The sequence below is a fragment of the Mauremys reevesii genome, linkage group 1, assembly GCF_016161935.1.
Source record: "Mauremys reevesii isolate NIE-2019 linkage group 1, ASM1616193v1, whole genome shotgun sequence".
In the NCBI taxonomy this organism is placed as follows: Eukaryota; Metazoa; Chordata; order Testudines; family Geoemydidae; genus Mauremys; species Mauremys reevesii.
Window position 1 is genome coordinate 251,027,889 of NC_052623.1, and position 19,060 is coordinate 251,046,948.

Sequence of the window (19,060 nt, forward strand, 5' to 3'; positions counted from 1 at the left end):
GAAAATCGGAAGAAAAACATCCTGGTTATTGTGGAATTGCAATACTACCTTTGGGAGGAAGACTGGGTGAGGGCACAGTTGGACCTTGTCCTTGAAGAAGACTGCGTATGGGGGTTCCGAAGTAAGGGCCCTAATTTCCGAGACCCTTCTGGCCATGTTAATGGCCACCGAGAAGGCCACCTTCCAGGACAAGCAGAATAGAGAGCATGTTACCAAGAGTTCGAATGGAGGAGCTGTGAGCCTTGACAATACCAGGTTGAGGTCCCAGGGCGGGATCGGCTGTCTCACCTGGGGATACAGTCTATCCAGCCCCTTGAGAAAACAACTACAGAGCAAGTTTGCAAAGATGGATCTGCCATTCACCCATGGGTGGAAAGCCGAAATTGCAGCCAGGTGGATCCTAATTGAAGACACCAATAGCCCTTGCTGCTTCAGGTGCATCAGAGAGTCCAGAATACATGGTACTGATACTTGGGTGAGCAAGACCTCTTTCTGCACTGACCAGGCCGAGAACCTTTTCCACTTTGCCAGGTACGTGGCCCTAGTGGATGTCTTTCTGCTCCCTAGAAGAACTTCTCAAACCAGACCGGAGCATGCTAGCTCCAAGGGGGTCAGTTTCCAGGCAGTGAGACAGAGGGACTCAAGCTTCGGGTGATGTAGAAGTCTGTGATCCTGTGAGCTGAAATCCGGAAGCAAAGGTAGGGTGACTGGTTTTTCCACTAACAGGTCGAGAAGGTGGTGAACCAATGTTGGTGAAGCCAGGCCAGGGCTACCAGGATCAGTTTCATTCCTTCCTCTCTGATCTTCAGCAGAACCTTCCATTGAGAGGCATGAGGGGAGGGGGAATGCATAGTAGAGATGGCTTCTCCAAAGGAGAGAGAAACACGTACGTGAGCGAGCCTGGGCTGTGATTCTGCAAGGAACAGAACTGCAGACATTTTGTTGTGTCTGGTCACGAACAGGTCTATCCAGGGAGTTCTCACCTCTGGAAAAATGTCCTTCACGAGGTCTGGGCAGATAGACCATTTGTGACTGAAGAACGATCCGTTGAGGTGATCCACTACCTCAGGTGTTCTCAAATTTCATTGCACCGTGACCCCCTTCTGACAGCAAAAATTACTACACGACCCCAGGAGGGAAGACCAAAGCCTGAGCCTACCCGAGACCCCGCCTCCCCAGGCAGGGGGGCCAAAGCCAAAGCCAAAGCCCAAGACCCATCAGCCCAGGTGGGGGAGCCAAGGCCAAAGCCAAAGCCCGAGCCCCACCACCCTGGGCTGGGGGAGGCCAAAGCCTGGGGCTTCAGCCCCAAGCAGGGGACCTGTAACCTGAGCCCTGCCATCCAGGGCTGAAGCCCTCAGGCTTTGGTGTTAGCCCAGGGTGATGGGGCTTTGGCCCCGGGCCCCAGCAAGTCTAACACCAGCCCTGGTGACCCCATTAAAACGGGTTCACGACCCACTTTGGGGTCGCAACCCATAGTTTGAGAACTGCTGCACTAGCTCATTGTGTGCCCTGGGAGGTAGGATGCTTCGAGGTGGATTGAGTATGAAGAAGTCCCACAGGTGGAGAGCCTCCTAGCATAGGTGAGAGGAGAATGCTTTACCCTGTGTGTTTATGTAGAGCATCGCTGTTGTGTTGTCTGTAAGCACCGATACACGTTTGCCTTCCAGCTGGGATTGGAACATTTGGCAGGCAAGGCACACCGCCCTGACCTCCCACATGTTGATGTGTAGCAAGAGCTCCGCCTGGGACCAGAGACCCTGAGTTCTGAGAATCCCCAGATGGGCTCCCCAACCCAACAGGGAAGCATTGGTGACTAGAGACATTGACAGATGCAGTTTTGAGAATCGGACACCTGCGCATACTGTCACCGGATCCATCCACCATAGGAGGGTGTTGATCACTGAAGGGGGAAGTGTGACCACCATATCCAAGAAGTCCCGGCCTGATTGGTATACTGATGCTAGCCAGGCCTGAAGAGGTCTGAGTTGCAACCTTGTGCGTTTCACCACATAAGTGCATGATGCCATATGACCCAGGAGTTTCAAGCAGCTTCTTGCTGTGCTGATGGATGGTTTCTGAGGCTAAGATCAAGCGCAGGGCCCAGAACTAGGCCTCCAAAAGGAAGACTTTGGCCTGGAAAAGTCCAGCACTGTCCCTATGAGGTCTATCCTTTATATGGGGAACAGCCTTGATTTCTGCCTGTTTACCAACAGGCCTAACCTCAGAAAAGTTGACAGTATTAGCAGTATGTCTACCTCCACCTGGGCCCTGGACCGACCTCTGATCAGCCAGTTGTCGAAGTAAGGACATATCTGAACCCTTTTGTTTCCTTAGGAAAGCCACGACAACTGCCATGCACTTTGTGAAAACACGAAGGGCTGCTGACAGACCGAATGGAAGTACAGTGAATTGGTAGTATACTTGGTTCACAACAAATTGGAGGAATCTTCTGTGGCCTTGGAAGATTGAAATACGGAAGTAGGCGTCCTTCAAGTTGAGGGTGGTATACCCGTTTCCTGGATCCAGAGAGGGGATAATGGAGGCCAAGGAGACAGTGCAGAACTTCAGCTTCTTCTGAATCTGTTGTGGTTTCGCAGGTCCAAGTTAGGTCTGAGACCGCCATAGGCCTTCGGGATAAAGAAATAAGCATAGTAAACCTCCCTGCCCCTTAGTTACGGAGAAAACCTCCTCTACCATTCCCACTTGCGGGAGCGTTTGCACTTCCTGGAGTAGAAGCTGCTCTTGAGAGGGTCCCTGAAGAGGGATGGAGAGGGAGGGTGGGAAAGAGGGGAAGAACTGTACTGCAGGGTGTATCCCAGTCTCATTGTGCATAGCATGCAACAGTCTGAGGTGATATAGGCCCACACCTGATAGAAGTGGGACAGTCAAAATTCACAATATTTGGGGAGGATGGATCCAGACACTGTCTCCAGAGTTCCTGTTGGCTGATAATTCAAAGTTGGAGGTCCCTCTCCCCTGTGGAGTAGATCTTTCTGCCAAAGAGATCAAACTCCTTGGTGTCCTTGGCCTTAGGGGGAGGCCCTTGCTGTCCCTGCCTCTTTCATTTGTTTGCCGCTGATACCACTAGCAATCCCTGGAGGAGGATGGGTGTATAAATATTCAAATCCCTTTGGGGACACAAAATACTTTTTCTCCACCATCTTTTCCGTGGGTTGCAAGGAGGCTGGAGTCTGCCACAGGGCCTTAATGGGTTCCAGAATGGCACCGTTCAGAGGCAAAGCAACTCATGATGGGCCTGAAAGGGCCAAGATGTCCACCAGGGAATGGGAGGTTTCTGAGATTTCCTCCACCTGGATTCCCAGGTTCTGGGCTACTCTCCTGAGGAACTCCTGGTGTTCCCTGTGGTCATCCTGAGTAGATGCAACTGAAGTGCCCGCTACCGTCTCATCAGGGAAGGAGGAAGTTATGATGGTTACAGGGCCTTTTTCCTGTCCTTCAGCACCTGGTTCGTTTCCTGGCTCAGTACCAAGTCCTGATCCCTGTACTGAGGGAGCTCTACCCTCTCACGCAACGGAGTACAATCTCCGTGACTGAGAGCCTTGGACTGGATGGAAAGTCCAGGGATTCCATAAAGGCTATTGCACTGTACTGGCCAGGCCATTGGTGGGAACCCTGGGCTCATATCAGCCATCGGGTATCGGCAGTCAGACCAGTGCCAGCTCCTGCAGGAGGTGTAGGAATCCTCCTCAGAGTCTGACTGCGAGGAGTCATTCCTCGGTGACCACAGAAGAGAAATACTGGTTGGTGCCGAAGAGCGGTGCTGGGAGGGGGGAGACGGGTGCTGTGCCATCACCACCGGTTTTCCCTTCGATAGCACCTGGGGCCTCAGTGCCATAGCCGCTCTCATTTCAGATGCCAATTCATGCCTGGTGTGGGATGGCGGTACAGGGAGGACAGTAGCTCCCTTGCTGCCTCAAATGCCTCTGGCGTGGATGGAAGCACTAGAGCTGCACTCTGATGGCTCTACCTTGGAGGAGAGTCCAACGGTACCAGACTCGAGGGGTCCCTTCCCTGGTCCAGAGGCAACGGTACTAAGTTGGCAGCGATTGAGTCCAAATGGCCCAGCACGGGTCTCACTCTGCTTGTTTCACAAGTCTTGGAGTTGGGGATGTCTCCAGTTCGTTTTTCTTTGCCTCTCTTGTGGCCCTGGTGACTGAGATCGGTGCCAAGTGTCCCTGTGAGGCATAGATCTCCTCTGCACCGGAAAGCCCTGATGGTTTCGAGAGTCCTGGCATGCAGACATAAAGTCCTTCCTCAGTGCTGGAGAGGCTGAGTTATGCTGCCTGTCTCTCACCAAGGAAGAGGTGCTCAGTGCTGAGTCAGCATGATTTGGCTCTGAGGGAGGACAGAGAGCCATCTCCATAAGGAGGAACTTGAATCTCTGGTCCCCGTCCTTTTTGGTACAAGGTTTGAACCCTTTACAAATCCTGCAGCACTCCCACAGATGAGACTCCTCCAAGCACTTAAGGTAAGCAGAGTGGGGGGTCACTGATTGGCATGGGCTTATGGCAAGCCTCACACAACTGAAACCCCAGAGACTAAGGCACGTCTTGGTGCCGGCGAAACCCCGGTGAGCAGAATCCGACTCTATTAACGACTAACACACACTAAAACTGTACAACTAACCAGTATCTATTAACTATATACAGGGAAAAGAAACAAAAGTCCACTGAGGAGAGTACTTGTGCGAATACAAGGATGAGTAGAAGATCCAGTGACCGTCATGGGTGGTAAGAAGGAACTGGGGGGCAGCGGGTTGGCAGGACCCTATATAATGGCACTATGAGGGCATGACTCCAGGGGGCACCAAAGCCTACCCAATGGATATCACTGAGGGAAAAACTTTCCGGCGGCAGTGCACACAGTGCGCACACACCTACATTGGAATGGACATGAGAAAGCATTCGAACAAGAATCTCTATAACCAATCCTATAGGGCTCTCAGCTATATTAAATGTTTCCCCAATAATCATTACTGATACATTGATATAGTATCTAAAGGTGGTAGGCTGGGTTTATAGACAGAACTGAAGCAGAAAGCAAATAGATGAGGTCCTGCAGGACTTCTGGAATACAGCTGTCCTACTGTAGGGGGTATAAGCAGCAGCCCAGGTTACTGATAAAAGAATCCAACAATCCCACCTTGGTATCTCAATTCTTTGTTGACACTAACCAAAAGGATTGTGTTTGCTTCATTTTGTACAGTAGAAAAAGGAAGAATGGCAAAGATGAGACTGTTTAACACTGCACTAGAGTTTCCTATATGCATGTAAATCAGTGAAGCAAGTATGAATTTTTACCTTCTTCAGCTGAGTTTCTATTTTCAGACACTCCTCCTTCTTCTGCTCCAATGCAATTTCCAGCGTCTTGAGTCTGGAATCCTTCTTCAGTCCTGAAGAAGCCAGGGATGAGGCATGTTCCTTCAGATCCAACAGGGAAGCCTAAAACAAGCAAGAAGAACACAACTGCTATTGGGTAAATGATCATTAGGCACAATACCACGACTTTAAATTTCCTTTTTGTCTTTGTTTTCCTGTCTCTTCCAGACATAATGTTCTGGTTCCCGCTTTGGAAAATAACCTAGGACAGCTTGGTTCACTTCAGATTCTCAGGGTAAGGAAAAAAACCCAGTCAAAACTCCCTTAAAATTCAGTTGCAATGACATGACTGAAGTTTTTTTTTTTTTTTTTTTTAAATAGCATTATTATTTTCATTGTATCATAAATTAGATGATGTTCATGTTTTTACTGTGGTAGCGCTTAGGGTGTGGAATTCACTAACCCCATCCTACTTTCTCCATAATTCGCAACTTTTCATATATATAAATACAAAATTGCATTAATGAGAAGATGGCATATATGTTGCAGCGAGCTGGGAAGACACTATTTGTCCTGTCTACTGATTGTAGTTTCACATGTCACTGATCTGCAGCACTTCTAAAGCACAGCGTCAATAAATCCTTCCTCTTTCTCCCATCTTCTTCAGTATACTTAATAGACACTAACTAGCTCTATTCCAGAATTACTGAGATCCAGATAAGTGCTGCCAACAACTTTACCAACTCCCAATTTCACTGGGAATGCCAATGATCAAACCACATCATTTAATGGGACAACGTGGTGAGCCACACCAAAAGGTCTGACACAAGTGTCTCTTCAGTGCATAAACATGTTGCAGAATCAAGTCTATAGAACATCCTCTCCCCCCAAACACACCCCCTTTACAATAAACAACTAACAACAGAGAAGGTTAATGTTGCTAGTGTTAACCTCTTTCTCAGAGAGATCTCCTTGCAAGAGGCTGACTTTTTCTTTCAGGTCCTTAAGATCTTTTTTATAGTTGTCAATCTCCTCTTGTTTTTCTCGCTCGTCCCTGTCCCGTTGCTCCTTCAGGCGCTCAATAGTCCGCTCCTGACAAAAGAACACAGTACCCTGTGATGAAAATCCCTTTGAATCAGCTTAACAGGTAAAAATTTTGCTTATTTTTGAGAAGACATCATACCACATCTCTGCTTATTAGTTTAAGGGGAGAAAGTGTGCAGAATATTGCTGGTCGTCTCTACTCTCCTCCAACAGACCTCAGGAGGGAAGAAAATATCATGAAACTTCTCTGGTTTCATGATTAAGTCGTCCCAGGCTGCTTGTTACTGCAAACTTTCCAATCACTGAATGTCTAATAATATTATTAGCGTATTATCTCATTTATCCAGCTGCTGACTAAACAAAGTTCAGTCAGGTCACCTGGCAGCAAGAAGCACCATGCATTACACTCTTACTTATTCAAATCCTATTTTTCCAAAGTTTGCATCCAAAGAGATGCAATATACAAGATGTGAGACATGAAACCAATGTGGGGATGGGATTGGCAATAAAAACAATTCTTCTATACACCAAGCATCAACAGATGCTCATCAAGCTTAAAAGCTGATGTGATGTGAGTGTATTCTATTTATAAAATAAGTCTCAACTGCAAGCAAGCACACCAACAAAGCTTTGTATTTCGAGTCTGACAGACTGAGGGAGCCATGGCCCTCTCCCTGAAGGAACGGAGACAAAATATGCAGTAATGCTAAAGAGATCCCCTTTAGGAACAGAACAGACCCAGCTGTTCCCTCAGTCAACAATCCCCTGCTATGCAAGAATGAAAAATGCAATGAGAACAACAGGACAGCAAAGAAAGGAGACTGGGTTGTAGTTACATCAGGATCACTGAGTTCTGTGTGATTTAGTTTTGAGAACCAAAAATATAAGCTTCAGATAATGAACTTAAAAAACAAAAAAAAAAGACACCCCCCCCCAAAAAATAAAAAACTACGAAACATATGAAAGAAGAAAAAATAAAAATAAGACATCAGCCTGACCTGAAAAGGTGAAGAATCCAGGGCCTGTCACCTAGAATGTGCCTTCCAGCAGCAGTGCTAAAGATGCACCGCAGAAAAAGAGGACAGCTCAAGCAATACTCCACAAAGGTCTATACAATATTAGCACACTAGAAGCAGCAATTATTTTCATACAGAGTTATATGATGGACCTAATTAGTGGGGTAGCAGCTTGAGGCGTAACTCCCTACAACATGCCATTGTAAAGACAATGCTACAGAATGCCCTCCCCACAAGTCCTATCCCTAGCATATGTATTGAGAACTGTACTGCTGCCTTAATTCAAATTAGGCCTGTCAACAGCACATGGCTGGCTAGTCAAAATATCCTAAGATGTCTTCTAGTGAGAAATCCATTATGCTTAACAGCAGCTGCTCCGCCTGGATTAACAGCATCCAGATGGAGGCCCTTACTCCCACAGCTCCTAGAGAACAGTAAATGTCCAGCTACACCGTAAAGGTATCTCTTCTGTTACCTAGAATTCAAGGCAGTGCCAAAGTAGTTTGGATTTACAGAGATGATTAGCAGAATGAATTTTGGATTTAAAGGACTTGTGCCCTTTACACTCACTTTCTCTGCAAGTGCTTCTTCCAGTGTGGTCAAGGCAGTGTCAGTGTTGGTGGTGTCAGCCTGCAGGGATTTTACTCGATCCTTCAAACTGCTCATCTGTTTTTCCTTGTCTCTTAACTGTTCCTGGAGATTTTCAATCTTAATTAAGAAAAGACAATTACGAAGAGTATGAATGAACAAGTTTAATGGTATAAAAAGCTTTATAATATGTTCCTACAAGAAATACACAGCTGTTAAAACAGCAACATGAGTATTCAGTGTTTAGCAAAGGGAAATACAGTTTCAAATTCACATGCAGGGATTTATCTCCTAGAATCCTATATCAAAACAGAAAATACAGTTAATGGTAAAGAATATGATTCAAGAATTAGAGCACAAGAACAGAGCACTTGAGGAGAGACAGGGAGCAATATTTTTAATATCTACGAAAGAGAACTCTGAGCAACAGCACAGTGTAAAAATACTTTCAAAGTAACAATGTCAATGAAGGAAAGCAATTATTTGCAATCTTGGAAGATGGTAAGATTAGGTGTAATGTACTGAAAGAAAGGAAGGAAAAGTTTACTTTTGATATTCATGAAAATATTGTCAAAGTAACTGGGAAACTGAATAAACTCCAAAAGGAGATGTTCAAAGAACCATCACTACAGATATCAAAGAACTGAACATCAGTGGGAATAATTTAGTGAGTAGTCTTGAGTAGTTCAAGAATTCTTTCTGAACATAAATGGGAGGCACTTGGCTACGTACACCATCACCTAAATGTTTAGAAATTAGGGCAAAAAAGTTTACACAATCATTGTCCTCCCACCTCAAACACAAAGCTAGCAGATCTCCTTGCCCATGAGACCATCTATACTAGGAAAACCATTTTTATTTTAAATGAGGGGAATTAAAGTATTAGCAATCAGTATGCATCTAAGGCCTTGGCTACACTTGAGAGTTACAGTGCTGTTGGTGGCTTTATAGCGCTGTAACTCACTCCCCGTCCACACTGGCAAAGCACATACAGCGCTGTATCTCCGTGGCTACAATGCTGCTTGTACTCCACCTCCACGAGAGGAATAAAGAGTATAGCACTGCTGCTGCTGCAGCGCTGGGGCGCCAGTGTAAACAGGGAATAATCTTAGTACACTGTGACTGACCTCCAGAAGCTTCCCATAATCCTTTTAAGTGAAGGTCCTGCTCTTTGCTTTGTTGTGATGCCTCTCTTTGTTTTGTCGTGAACTCCAGGCTCCTGGAGCTGCTTATCAAAAAAACAAACACAGCCACTGTTTGCTGTGAATGAGCAGAGGCGGGGGGGCTCCCTTTGGAAGGCCCACAGCTAGTGTTTGCTTGAAGAGAGGGGGAAGGAGGGGGCTTGAGGAGAGAAGCAGCGCGGCGGGTGGGGGTGGGGGGGGTGTCCGTTTCGGAGCGGCTGCTTATCTGGTCTGTGAGGAAAAAAACAAACAGCTGTTGTTTGCTTTCAGTGAGTGAGAGAGGGGTGGGGGAGGGAGTCGGAACTTGCAAGGCAGCTGCTGACACAGTGTCGGCTCCAAAAATCCACTCTCTCTCCCCCACGCTCCCTGTCACACTCCACACCACCCCCCTCTTTTGAAAAGCATGTTGCAGCCACTTGAATGCTGGGATAGCTGCCCATAATGCACCGCTCCCAATGCCGCTGCAGATGCTGCAAATGTGGCCACGTCAGTGCGCTGGCAGCTGTCAGTGTGGACAGACTGCAGCGCTTTCCCTACTCAGATGTACGAAGACAGGTTTAACTCCCAGCGCTGTACAGCTGCAAGTGTAGCCATATCCTAAGTTTATACTTAAAATTTAAATGTGAGCACAACACATGTCACCTGAGGACATATTTTAAAGAGAGAGAGACAGATATGTATGTAACTTGCTGGAAACATAAGTATGAGAAAACCGGAGCTTCCCCCTTCTTTAAACTCCATTGTACAGATTAAGTCCTTATTAGTATCTGCATGTAGCACTAGTGACACCTGGGGGTTAAACAGAATAAGCCTCAAAATGAACTCAAGAGGTTCTGAAAGAAAAGTTTCTCTTGATATGCTCTTACAGATGTCATTGCAGCTCAGCTGAGCCAGGTAACATCCTATACAGTGGTCCATGTGGCTGCTTTCAACCTCATGAGCTTTCAGAGTTCCATCAGCTGTCTAGAAAGATTGACTGTTTAAATAGCCAATAATGAAAATACACTGCAAAGAGATGTGAGAGCTATTCTTAGATTCCTGTTTACTTCTGAAGGGGAAACACTTTGGGAAGCAAGATTCCAACAGGCGAGACAGACAGTGCACACAGATGCTTTCTGCTCTGAGCAAGATACTGCAGGAGAGGCACAGCTAAGCAACTAAACACAGACATGTGTTAACCAGCTGGCCAAGGCGGCACACAAACTGAAAGGCATGTGTTCATTTGCATGAACTTAGTCTGACCAGGGTCATGTGACATCTCAGCTACACTATAACATTTGACTACTGCACCCCCTCATTACTGCAGAACCATCTATCTGCATTTACAGAAAGTGGCAGAGTACTACACTTAGTATGAACCTTGTATTTCTAGGTAAAAAAAATAATAAAATGGTTACTCACCTTCTCAAAACTGTTGTTTTTTAAGATGTGTTGCATATGTCCATTACGCTGTAGCTAACTTCCAAACTGTTCTCAAAGTGGTGGGGTTTCAAGTCTCATCGGAAGAGGGACTGTATGACTATTTTCCCCACATTTGCTTCTTCCCTTGTGCAGCAGTAGGTGCTTAGTGTCTACTAAGCAATGTGGATGGAAGAGCGCATTGCTGCCCTACAAATATCCAGAATAAGGATATGTCCCACAAATGCTGCAGAAGCTGAATGATCCTCTGTAGAGCATGCTGTCAGTTTCTCAAGAGGCATTATGTCCTTGGCAGCAAAACACAGTGATGCAGCTGATAATCCACTCTGATAGTTGTTTCAGAGCGGTAGCCGTGTTAGTCTGTATCAGCAAAACAACGAGGAGTCCTTGTGGCACCTTAGAGACTAACAAATTTATTTGGGCATAAGCTTTTATGGGCTAAAATCCACTTCATCAGATGCATGAAGTGAAAAATAAAGTAAGCAGAATATATATTCTAGAACATGAAAAGATGGGAATTGCCTTACCAAGTGTGTGTGTGGGGGGGGGGAGGGTCAGTGCTAACGAGCCAATTCAATTAAGGTGGAAGTGGCCTATTCTCAACAGTTGACAAGAAAAGGTGAATGTGAAGGGAGGGGAAATTACTTTTGTAGTGCTAATGAGGCCAATGCAATCAAAGCAACCTATTTACAACAGTTGACAAGAAGGTGTGAGTATCAGCAGAGGGAAAATTACTTTTTGTAGTGACCCATCCACTCCCAGTCTTTATTCAGGCCTAATTTGATGGTGTCCAGTTTGCAAATTAATTCCAGTTCTGCAGTTTCTTGTTGGAGTCTGTTTTTGAAGTTTTTTTGTTGAAGAATTGCCACTCTGAATAAGTCTGTTACTGAGTGTCCAGGGAGACATTTCAGTCTCCCTGGACACTCAATAACAGACTTAAATGTGCTCCCACCATTAACAAAATCATGCAAGGGAGAGACTCCCTCAAACATGTGATCTTGGCTCATCTTCCAGTTCAGAGACCACAATGCCCTGTCCTGGACACACACAAGCTTATACAGATGGGAAACTTGAGGGTGATAGACTGACTTGAGCCAAGCTTGCATTGCTCTGTAATGGAACCTGGTATGAAAGGTCACATATATGCATGCCACCATGTGACCTATAAGTCTGAGGCAGCTCCCCACTGTGGTTTGTGACTGATCTTTGAGCAATCTGCAGAGGGCTCAAATAGTTTGGAATCTCGCATGAAGCAGAAGTCAAGTCCAGGATCACTCCAATGAACTCTATTTGTAGAGCAGATAATGCTGAGTTGCCTTTGTTTTCAGGCCCAGGATGCTGAACAATAAGATAGAGACCACTGTCCATTACACTATCAGACATCTGGAATGACGCAGAACCAATCAACTGTCCAGGTAAGGATACATTTAGACATCTATGGAGGTAGATTACTACCACTGCCATGTACTTGGTGAAAACCCTCAATACTGTTGACAGATCAGAGGGCAGATAGGAAAAATCATTACCAATTCACCAACCACAAACCTTAGGAACCTCCTATGACCATGGTGGACTGCCACATGGAAGTAGGCATCCTGTAAGTCAAGGGCAGTATACCAGTCTCTCAGATCTAGGGAAGGGATAATAGTAGTGCGGGACACCACATAGAACTTTAACTTCTTGATGTATTTGTTTAGGATCCAAAGATCTGCATCGGGTCTGAGACCCCTTCTGGCTTTGGTCATTAGAAACTATTGGGAATAAACACCTGTGCCTTGATAAAGTGGAGGCAATTCTATAACACCCAAAGAACACAGAGTCTGCATTTCTTGTCCTCACACAGACTCACAAGTGGTGTCCCTGAAGGACAGGGAAGGCATATAGGAAAGGGGGACAGCAAATGCAAGGTATGTCTGATTGCACTGTGCTTAGCACCCATTTTTTCTGAGGTGATGACGTGCCATGCGTGCAGGAAATGGCATAACCTATCTTGGAGGGGAGGGAATGTGCCAGTAAGATTCATGTGAGTATGCTCTCCTCCACATAGAAGTCAAGCAGGGAAATTGAAGGCCTATGTTTGTCTGGATGATGAGAATGAGGTGGTAGGGGATGGAGGCCTCCTTCTCTGAGACCTCGGCCTCCTTCTGAAATGATCAGCCTGACAGAAGAAATACTGCTTCCTCAGCTGGTATTGAGAACAATACCTAGTTCTCTTCAGAACAGATGTGTACAAACCTAAGGACTTTAGGACTGCTAGGGTCCTTTAGTGTATTAAACTTCATCTGTTTTGGATGAGAATAAGGCATAGCCCTTGAAAAGGAAATAATCTGTTTACTGCACTTCCACAAGGATGACCAATGACTGCAACCAAGAGGAAAGACACATAGTCATTGCTGTTGACAGAGCCCTGCCAGCAGAATCCTTCACCTCCAGGGAAGTTTACAAAGACGAACAGTAGACCAAATTACTTTCTGCAACAAGAGACTGGAACAGTGTTCCCTCTAATTTTTTATGTCCATGTGCGGAATGAATTGTGTTATGTGCACCAATATGGAGGTGATGTGTGACACATGACTTTCATGTTGGTGCACATAACAAAATTCATGTGGTGGGGGTGGGACTGAGGGGTTCAGAGTGTGGGAAGGAGCTCAGGGCTGGGGCAGAGGGTTAGGGTGCGGGGGGATGAGGGATCTGGCTAGAGGTGCGGGTTCTGGGGTGGGGCTGGGGCTGAGGGTTTTGGGAGGGGGCTCAGGGCTGGGGCAGAGGGTTGGGATGCAGGGGGTGGGGCCGTGGATGAGGGGTTTGGGGTACAGGCTGCTCCGGGGAGAGAGGACTCCGCCACAGCAGCTTGGGGCTGGGGGAGAGGTGCCTCTCCCTGGCCGCAGCAGTTCTGGCGGCAGGGCTCCTCTCCCCTGGCAGTGGCAAGTCCATGCTGGGGCCGGCGGGAGAGGTGCCACTCCCCCGGCCGCAGCAGGTCCATGCTGGGGCCAGTGCGGAGGGGCAGCTCTCCCCGCCACAGCCCTGAGCCCCTGGGTGGGGCTTAATAGGCAGCTGCACAGCCATGCAGCTGAAAGGGAAGTTAGGACTGGAAATGTTCCCTAGAGCTTTCTGGCAGCTTATTTGCAAGCTGTGATACTAAATAATCATATCTAAAAATCTAACAAGAGATCAAGCTTTTTTGCCTCCTTTTCTTTGGGGGTAGCCCTAAGTCCAGCCCTGATGGCTTCTCCAATTCAGTTAGTGAGCCTGATGTAGGTAAAACTGTTCAAATGGAATCAGAGAAACCAGGGAAGTAGCTGGTCTTGACAATCTCTTGGAGGGCACTGGAGTGTATGGCTCAGGTCTGTGAGAATCAGTATGAGCCAGTACAAAGGAGTGGCAAGCTGAAGGGAGCGTGCTTCCTTCAGTACTGAAATGACTGTGTAGGAGTCCTGCACTCTGGACTTTGAGGAAGGCGATACTGATTTCTTCTTATGCTTCTGAGGCCGGGACTGCTCCCATGTTCTCTGGGCTCTCCTGTGGCTTCCATCTGCTGGTAAAGCTGGAAGAGCACTGGGAATGGCTCAGCAATGAGCTCCCCTTGGATGACCAAGGTGGCATAGATGCTGGTTTAAGGACAGTCTCTATAAGAATATATTGAAGGCCTCTTCCCACAACATTTTAGTCCTAGTCTAAAAGCACCATCAGATCAAGCATCCGTCTCTTATGTGGCCCTTACCCAGGCACTGTAGACAGCATGAATGAGGGTCACTGACAAGCACAGGCTTTCAACAACCAGAACAAGGCTTGAAACCTAGAGACCTTGTCATAGGATCTCCCAGTATCAGGCAAGTTCCACCTGACTTAAAAAAAAAATGAACTGTGATGAAAAAGAAAAATAAGGAAGAAAAACCACCTAGTGAATGAAAAACATTACCAGTAGGTAAGAATAAAATAAGAAACACAACTTTGTTCACAAGGAGTGAGGCTGTGATCACGCAGTACTGACTAGCTACCACAGAGGGTAAAAAGGAACTGAAGGAGAGGTCGGGCTGTTCTGTCCTTTATACCCTCTCTGTGAGACTCATAAGGAGCCAGGAATGGGTGGGGCTGTCCCAAGAGGTGTTAAGAGAAAATGTTCTGGCATCGAAGCACAATACACACATACACTACAGCCTCCCTTTGTGTCTCTTCAAGGGGGGAGGGATAGCTCAGTGGTTTGAGCACTGGCCTGCTAAACCCAGGGTTGTGAGTTCAATCCTTGAGGGGGCCACTTAGGGATCTGGGGCAAAAATCTGTCTCGGGATTGGTCCTACTTTGAGCAGGGGGTTGGACTAGATGACCTCCTGAGGTCCCTTCCAATCCTGATAGTCTATGATTCTATGATAATGGACATATACAAGCACTTGAAAAAGAACTTTCTGTTCTTCCAGTCTTCATGTTTTGCACATTTGGGGGAAATGAAGAAGCTGGTTAAATATACCTGGTATACCTACCAGGCATATTTAATCAGTGTCTATCAAGTAGACCAATGGTGTCTCATTGTTTCCTTGTACTGCCCCTTCGGTCTATCTGTATCCATCTGCTGCTTCTTATCTTATACTTAGATTATAAGCTCTTTGGGGCAGGGACTGGCTTTAGTTCTGTGTTTGTACACAGTGCCTAGCACAACAGAGTCCTAGTCCATAAATAAAAAAATTAATTAAATATTTAAACCATGTTAATAGCTATCCATCGGCAAAAGAAAGTGTGCTTCAAACAGATCTGCTCTCTCCAGAGTCAAACAATGGCTGGTCCCTAATAAGGATGCATCCTTAAAAAAAAATTTTAAATGGCAAATAGCCACTTGATGGGCTTATGGAGGGAAACTAGGTCCAATTCCACACATTCAATAACAAATTTCCCTTTTGAAATAGTATTAAATGAAAGTCTGGTTATCTTTATTCCAATCTTCCCCAAAACCTGAACTGAAATGACATATACAGAAACAGAAGTTATAGGTTCTCCAAGACTGTGCATTCTCAAGGAAAAACTGGGCAAAAACATCCCTTGTTTCTACCCACACAACTGCTCAATGGAATAAAAATTGACCATCATTCTCTATCTATTGGCTCCACGAGCAACATAACATACCCCTGTCAAAGGATTGCACAACGTACACATTAAGGATATTTGCTTTCATCTTCCTTCCTCTCCATCCCACTAAAAATATTTGGTAAGCAAATGACTATATAACCAACAAAAACAGACCAAGTATTCAAAACATGCTTCACACTTCATGTCCCCAACAAAGAATGAAACAGAACTTGCTGGGGTCTACACACCTCCTTGGGAGATGGAAAGGGTTGGGGGCTTGCATCAGCAATTTGAACTGAGAAACAGTTTCACATGTATCAAGTTTACTCTAAAATGGCCTTTCAACATAAGGAATGTAAATTTCTACCCTATATTTTCCAGACTGGAATGAGAACAGAGATATCATTATCATTAGATTATCAAGAGCTTTTATTCCTACTGTAAATTCTAATTTTCCAAGGAAAAGACAGGAACTGATGAACAACTAATGCTGACTGGTAAGGTGCATGCTGGAATCATCTGCTCTGCATACCAATTCCGTCATCGGTAAAGAATTATTGAAATCTTTCATTTGGCTTTTTATCAACATTCCCCGTTGTTGGGCACTATGTTTCAACCTGGGGGATTTATTCCTAGTCAGGCAGAACTGATTTCTCTGCCTTTAAGGTCCTAATTGCCAGCATTCCAAGCGCAAGGAGACTAGACCATTTCTTGCAAACACTTGAGGAAAATATCAGCCCAGGAATTAGAAGGGGCAGCATCTGAGTCAATACTCATAGAATCTATGAAGTCTCCAATCTGCAGGGTCTAAAGATTGTTCATTGTAATACTGCAGGTTGGCTAGAGACCAACCTGGACATAATGTTGACCAGCCGCCAATAAGACCTCATTTGAAAGAATAAAATTAGAAGGAGGTGGAGAGGTTGCTTAAGCCCTTGTTTTGCTTGCAAGATGTTTTAGTGGTCCCTTTTGTTGTACGTTCTGACAGAAAAGGAACATCTGGTACATTATGAATGCTATTAATTAGGCTGTTTGCCCAGGAGAAGGTTAAGAGATCTGCACAGAGGAGGGCACCTTTCCTACACAATTCATAAAGCTCTGATCATGAGTGCAAGTGACAATCTTTATGCTGCCTCTTGCAGCAAGCCTCACCCAGTTTCTGCTTTATCTTTGGCCACTAGAGACACTGTAGGTCTCCTGCTCTCTCCCCTCATGACCTCTGACCAAACATAGGATCCCTTCCTGCAAATCTCTTAAGGTCTCTTGGAGAAGAAACCTGCTCCTTTGGACCTTACTGTATGCAGAAATGTAATCTGTGAGTACACTGAGACTTTATAGTTGCCTGGAAAACTTTGTAAAAAACTATGACAACACTCCAGCAAAATTCCAAAAGAAAACTAGAAATGTCACCAAGCTTTACAAGTCCCCAAGATCCTTAAATGCTGTCCCAGAGCTTAAGTAAGTAACATCACCTCTCTGTGCCTCAGTGTCATTATCTGTAAAATGGGGATAATGACATTTACTTCCTTTGAAAGGTACTTTGGGGTCTACAGTTGCTTTGAAAACTACTATGTAAGAGCTAGATATTATTAGAGACAGTACTTTTAAATGTGGTTTTCAGCTTCTCATATATAGTTTAGTGCACTAGATCTCAAAGTCTTCCTACACAACCTCATCTGAAGTCTTTTGGACAGACTGTTTGGTATCTAAAACATGACATAAAAGTGTTAAAAAAAGGTTTTAATCACAGTTTGAACAGTCTTCTATGGCCAATATCTTCAAAACTGCTTGTTTCAGTAACCACAAATTTGATCAAAAATAGTATAGTGCCCACGGGCCACACGTGTCATATTTGAAGCTGCATTAACTTTTAGTGGGGCTTTTATATCGAGAGCAGTGAGCATATAAGCAAAAAAAAAAAGTCTGCCTTTTTTATGTTCTGGAATACCTATCGCCTCTCCATAATTAAAAAGGAATTAGGGTTTCACTGACAGATTGCATCTTTCAGTTGAAAACAAATACTTAAGATAACTCATTCCTTCTCTCCTAGGCTGGCAGAGGCTAGTGCAATGGAGAAACAATATGTTGAATGTATGAAAGTAAAGTAGGCAGAGAGTATCTTATGTCATTTCGTAGATATCACTCTGACTGCTTTATGAGTATTAAGATCAAAACAGAAGCTACTTCCAGGACTCTCATGTAGAAGAACAGTTGCTGAAGCACTGCACCAAAACATGAGGATAAAGTACTTCGCGATCCATTAATAACTCAGCGGGATAGTAATCATCATCATCTACCAGGGCTAAACATTTTTGAATCTGCAGGCCTGGACAACTTGCACTCAAGAGTCCTAAAAAAGTTGGTTGAGGAATCTCTGGCTCATTGATGTTAACTTTTAATATATCATGGAATACGGAGGACATTCAAGAAGACTGGAGGAAAGCTAATGTGCAAATATTCAAAAAGGACAAGTGTGATGACCCGGGTAACTATAAATCAGTTATCCTGACATCAAGCACAGGCATAACAACAGAAAAGCTAATAAAGGATTCAATCAATAAAGAATTGAAGGACAGAAATATAATTCATTATAGTCAACATGGTTTTATGGAAAATCAGTCTTGTTAAAAGAAACCAGATTTAATTTAAAAAAAAATTAGATTACAAGTTGGTTGACAAAGATAACTGCATAGATGTAATATATTTAGACTTTGGTATGATGTTTGACTTAATACCACATGCTGATTTAAAAATCAGCACTATAAAATATCAACAGAACACACAAGAATTGTATTAATAACTTAATGGGCAGATCTCAAGAAGTAGCTGTTAATGGGGAATCATTGAATGAGGGTGTTTCTAGTGAGGTTCCATAGGGATTGCTTTTGGGCCTGATGGTATTCAATATTTTCATCCATGATCAGGAAATAAATATAAAATCACTGGTGATAAAATGTACAGCTTACACGTATTGGTGGAGTGGTAAATAATTATGAGGAAAGTGGCAGTCAGTCATACAGAGCCACTTGGAGCACTTGGAAACCTGGGCCCATTCAAAGAAGATGCATTTTAATACAGCCAAATGCAAAGTTTTGCATCTAGGAGCAAGGAATACAAGTTATATCTACAGAATAGAGGACTGTATACTGGAAAACAGTGACTATGAAAAGGATTTAGGGGTCATAACAGACAGGAAACTCAACAAGTACTCCCAGTGGGATACTGAAGCAAAAAGGGCTAATGCGATCCTTGGGTGTATAAACAGGATGAACAAACTAAGTATGAGAAGGGAACTGATTTTATCTCTGTACATTGCATTGAGAAATTTTATGGACAAATGATAAAGCACAATTGGATGACCTTGCTTTTGCTGACAACATTGGTCCTGCTTAGCTCAACACATCCCTTAATGGAAGAA

At 44.8% G+C, this 19,060-nt stretch overlaps 1 protein-coding gene across 12 annotated transcripts in view; it reads right to left on the minus strand.

The window, feature by feature from the left end:
* Positions 1–19,060, minus strand: part of ERC1 (ELKS/RAB6-interacting/CAST family member 1) — a 562,177-nt gene that overhangs the window by 360,165 nt on the left and 182,952 nt on the right. For all 12 annotated transcript variants that reach the window (XM_039546718.1, XM_039546709.1, XM_039546701.1 and 9 more), the window contains 3 exons: positions 7,970–8,107; positions 6,291–6,431; positions 5,322–5,462 (listed from right to left, as the gene is read on the minus strand). In XM_039546718.1, the coding sequence (XP_039402652.1) occupies positions 5,322–5,462; positions 6,291–6,431; positions 7,970–8,107 (420 nt within the window). The remainder of the gene's footprint in view (positions 1–5,321; positions 5,463–6,290; positions 6,432–7,969; positions 8,108–19,060) is intronic.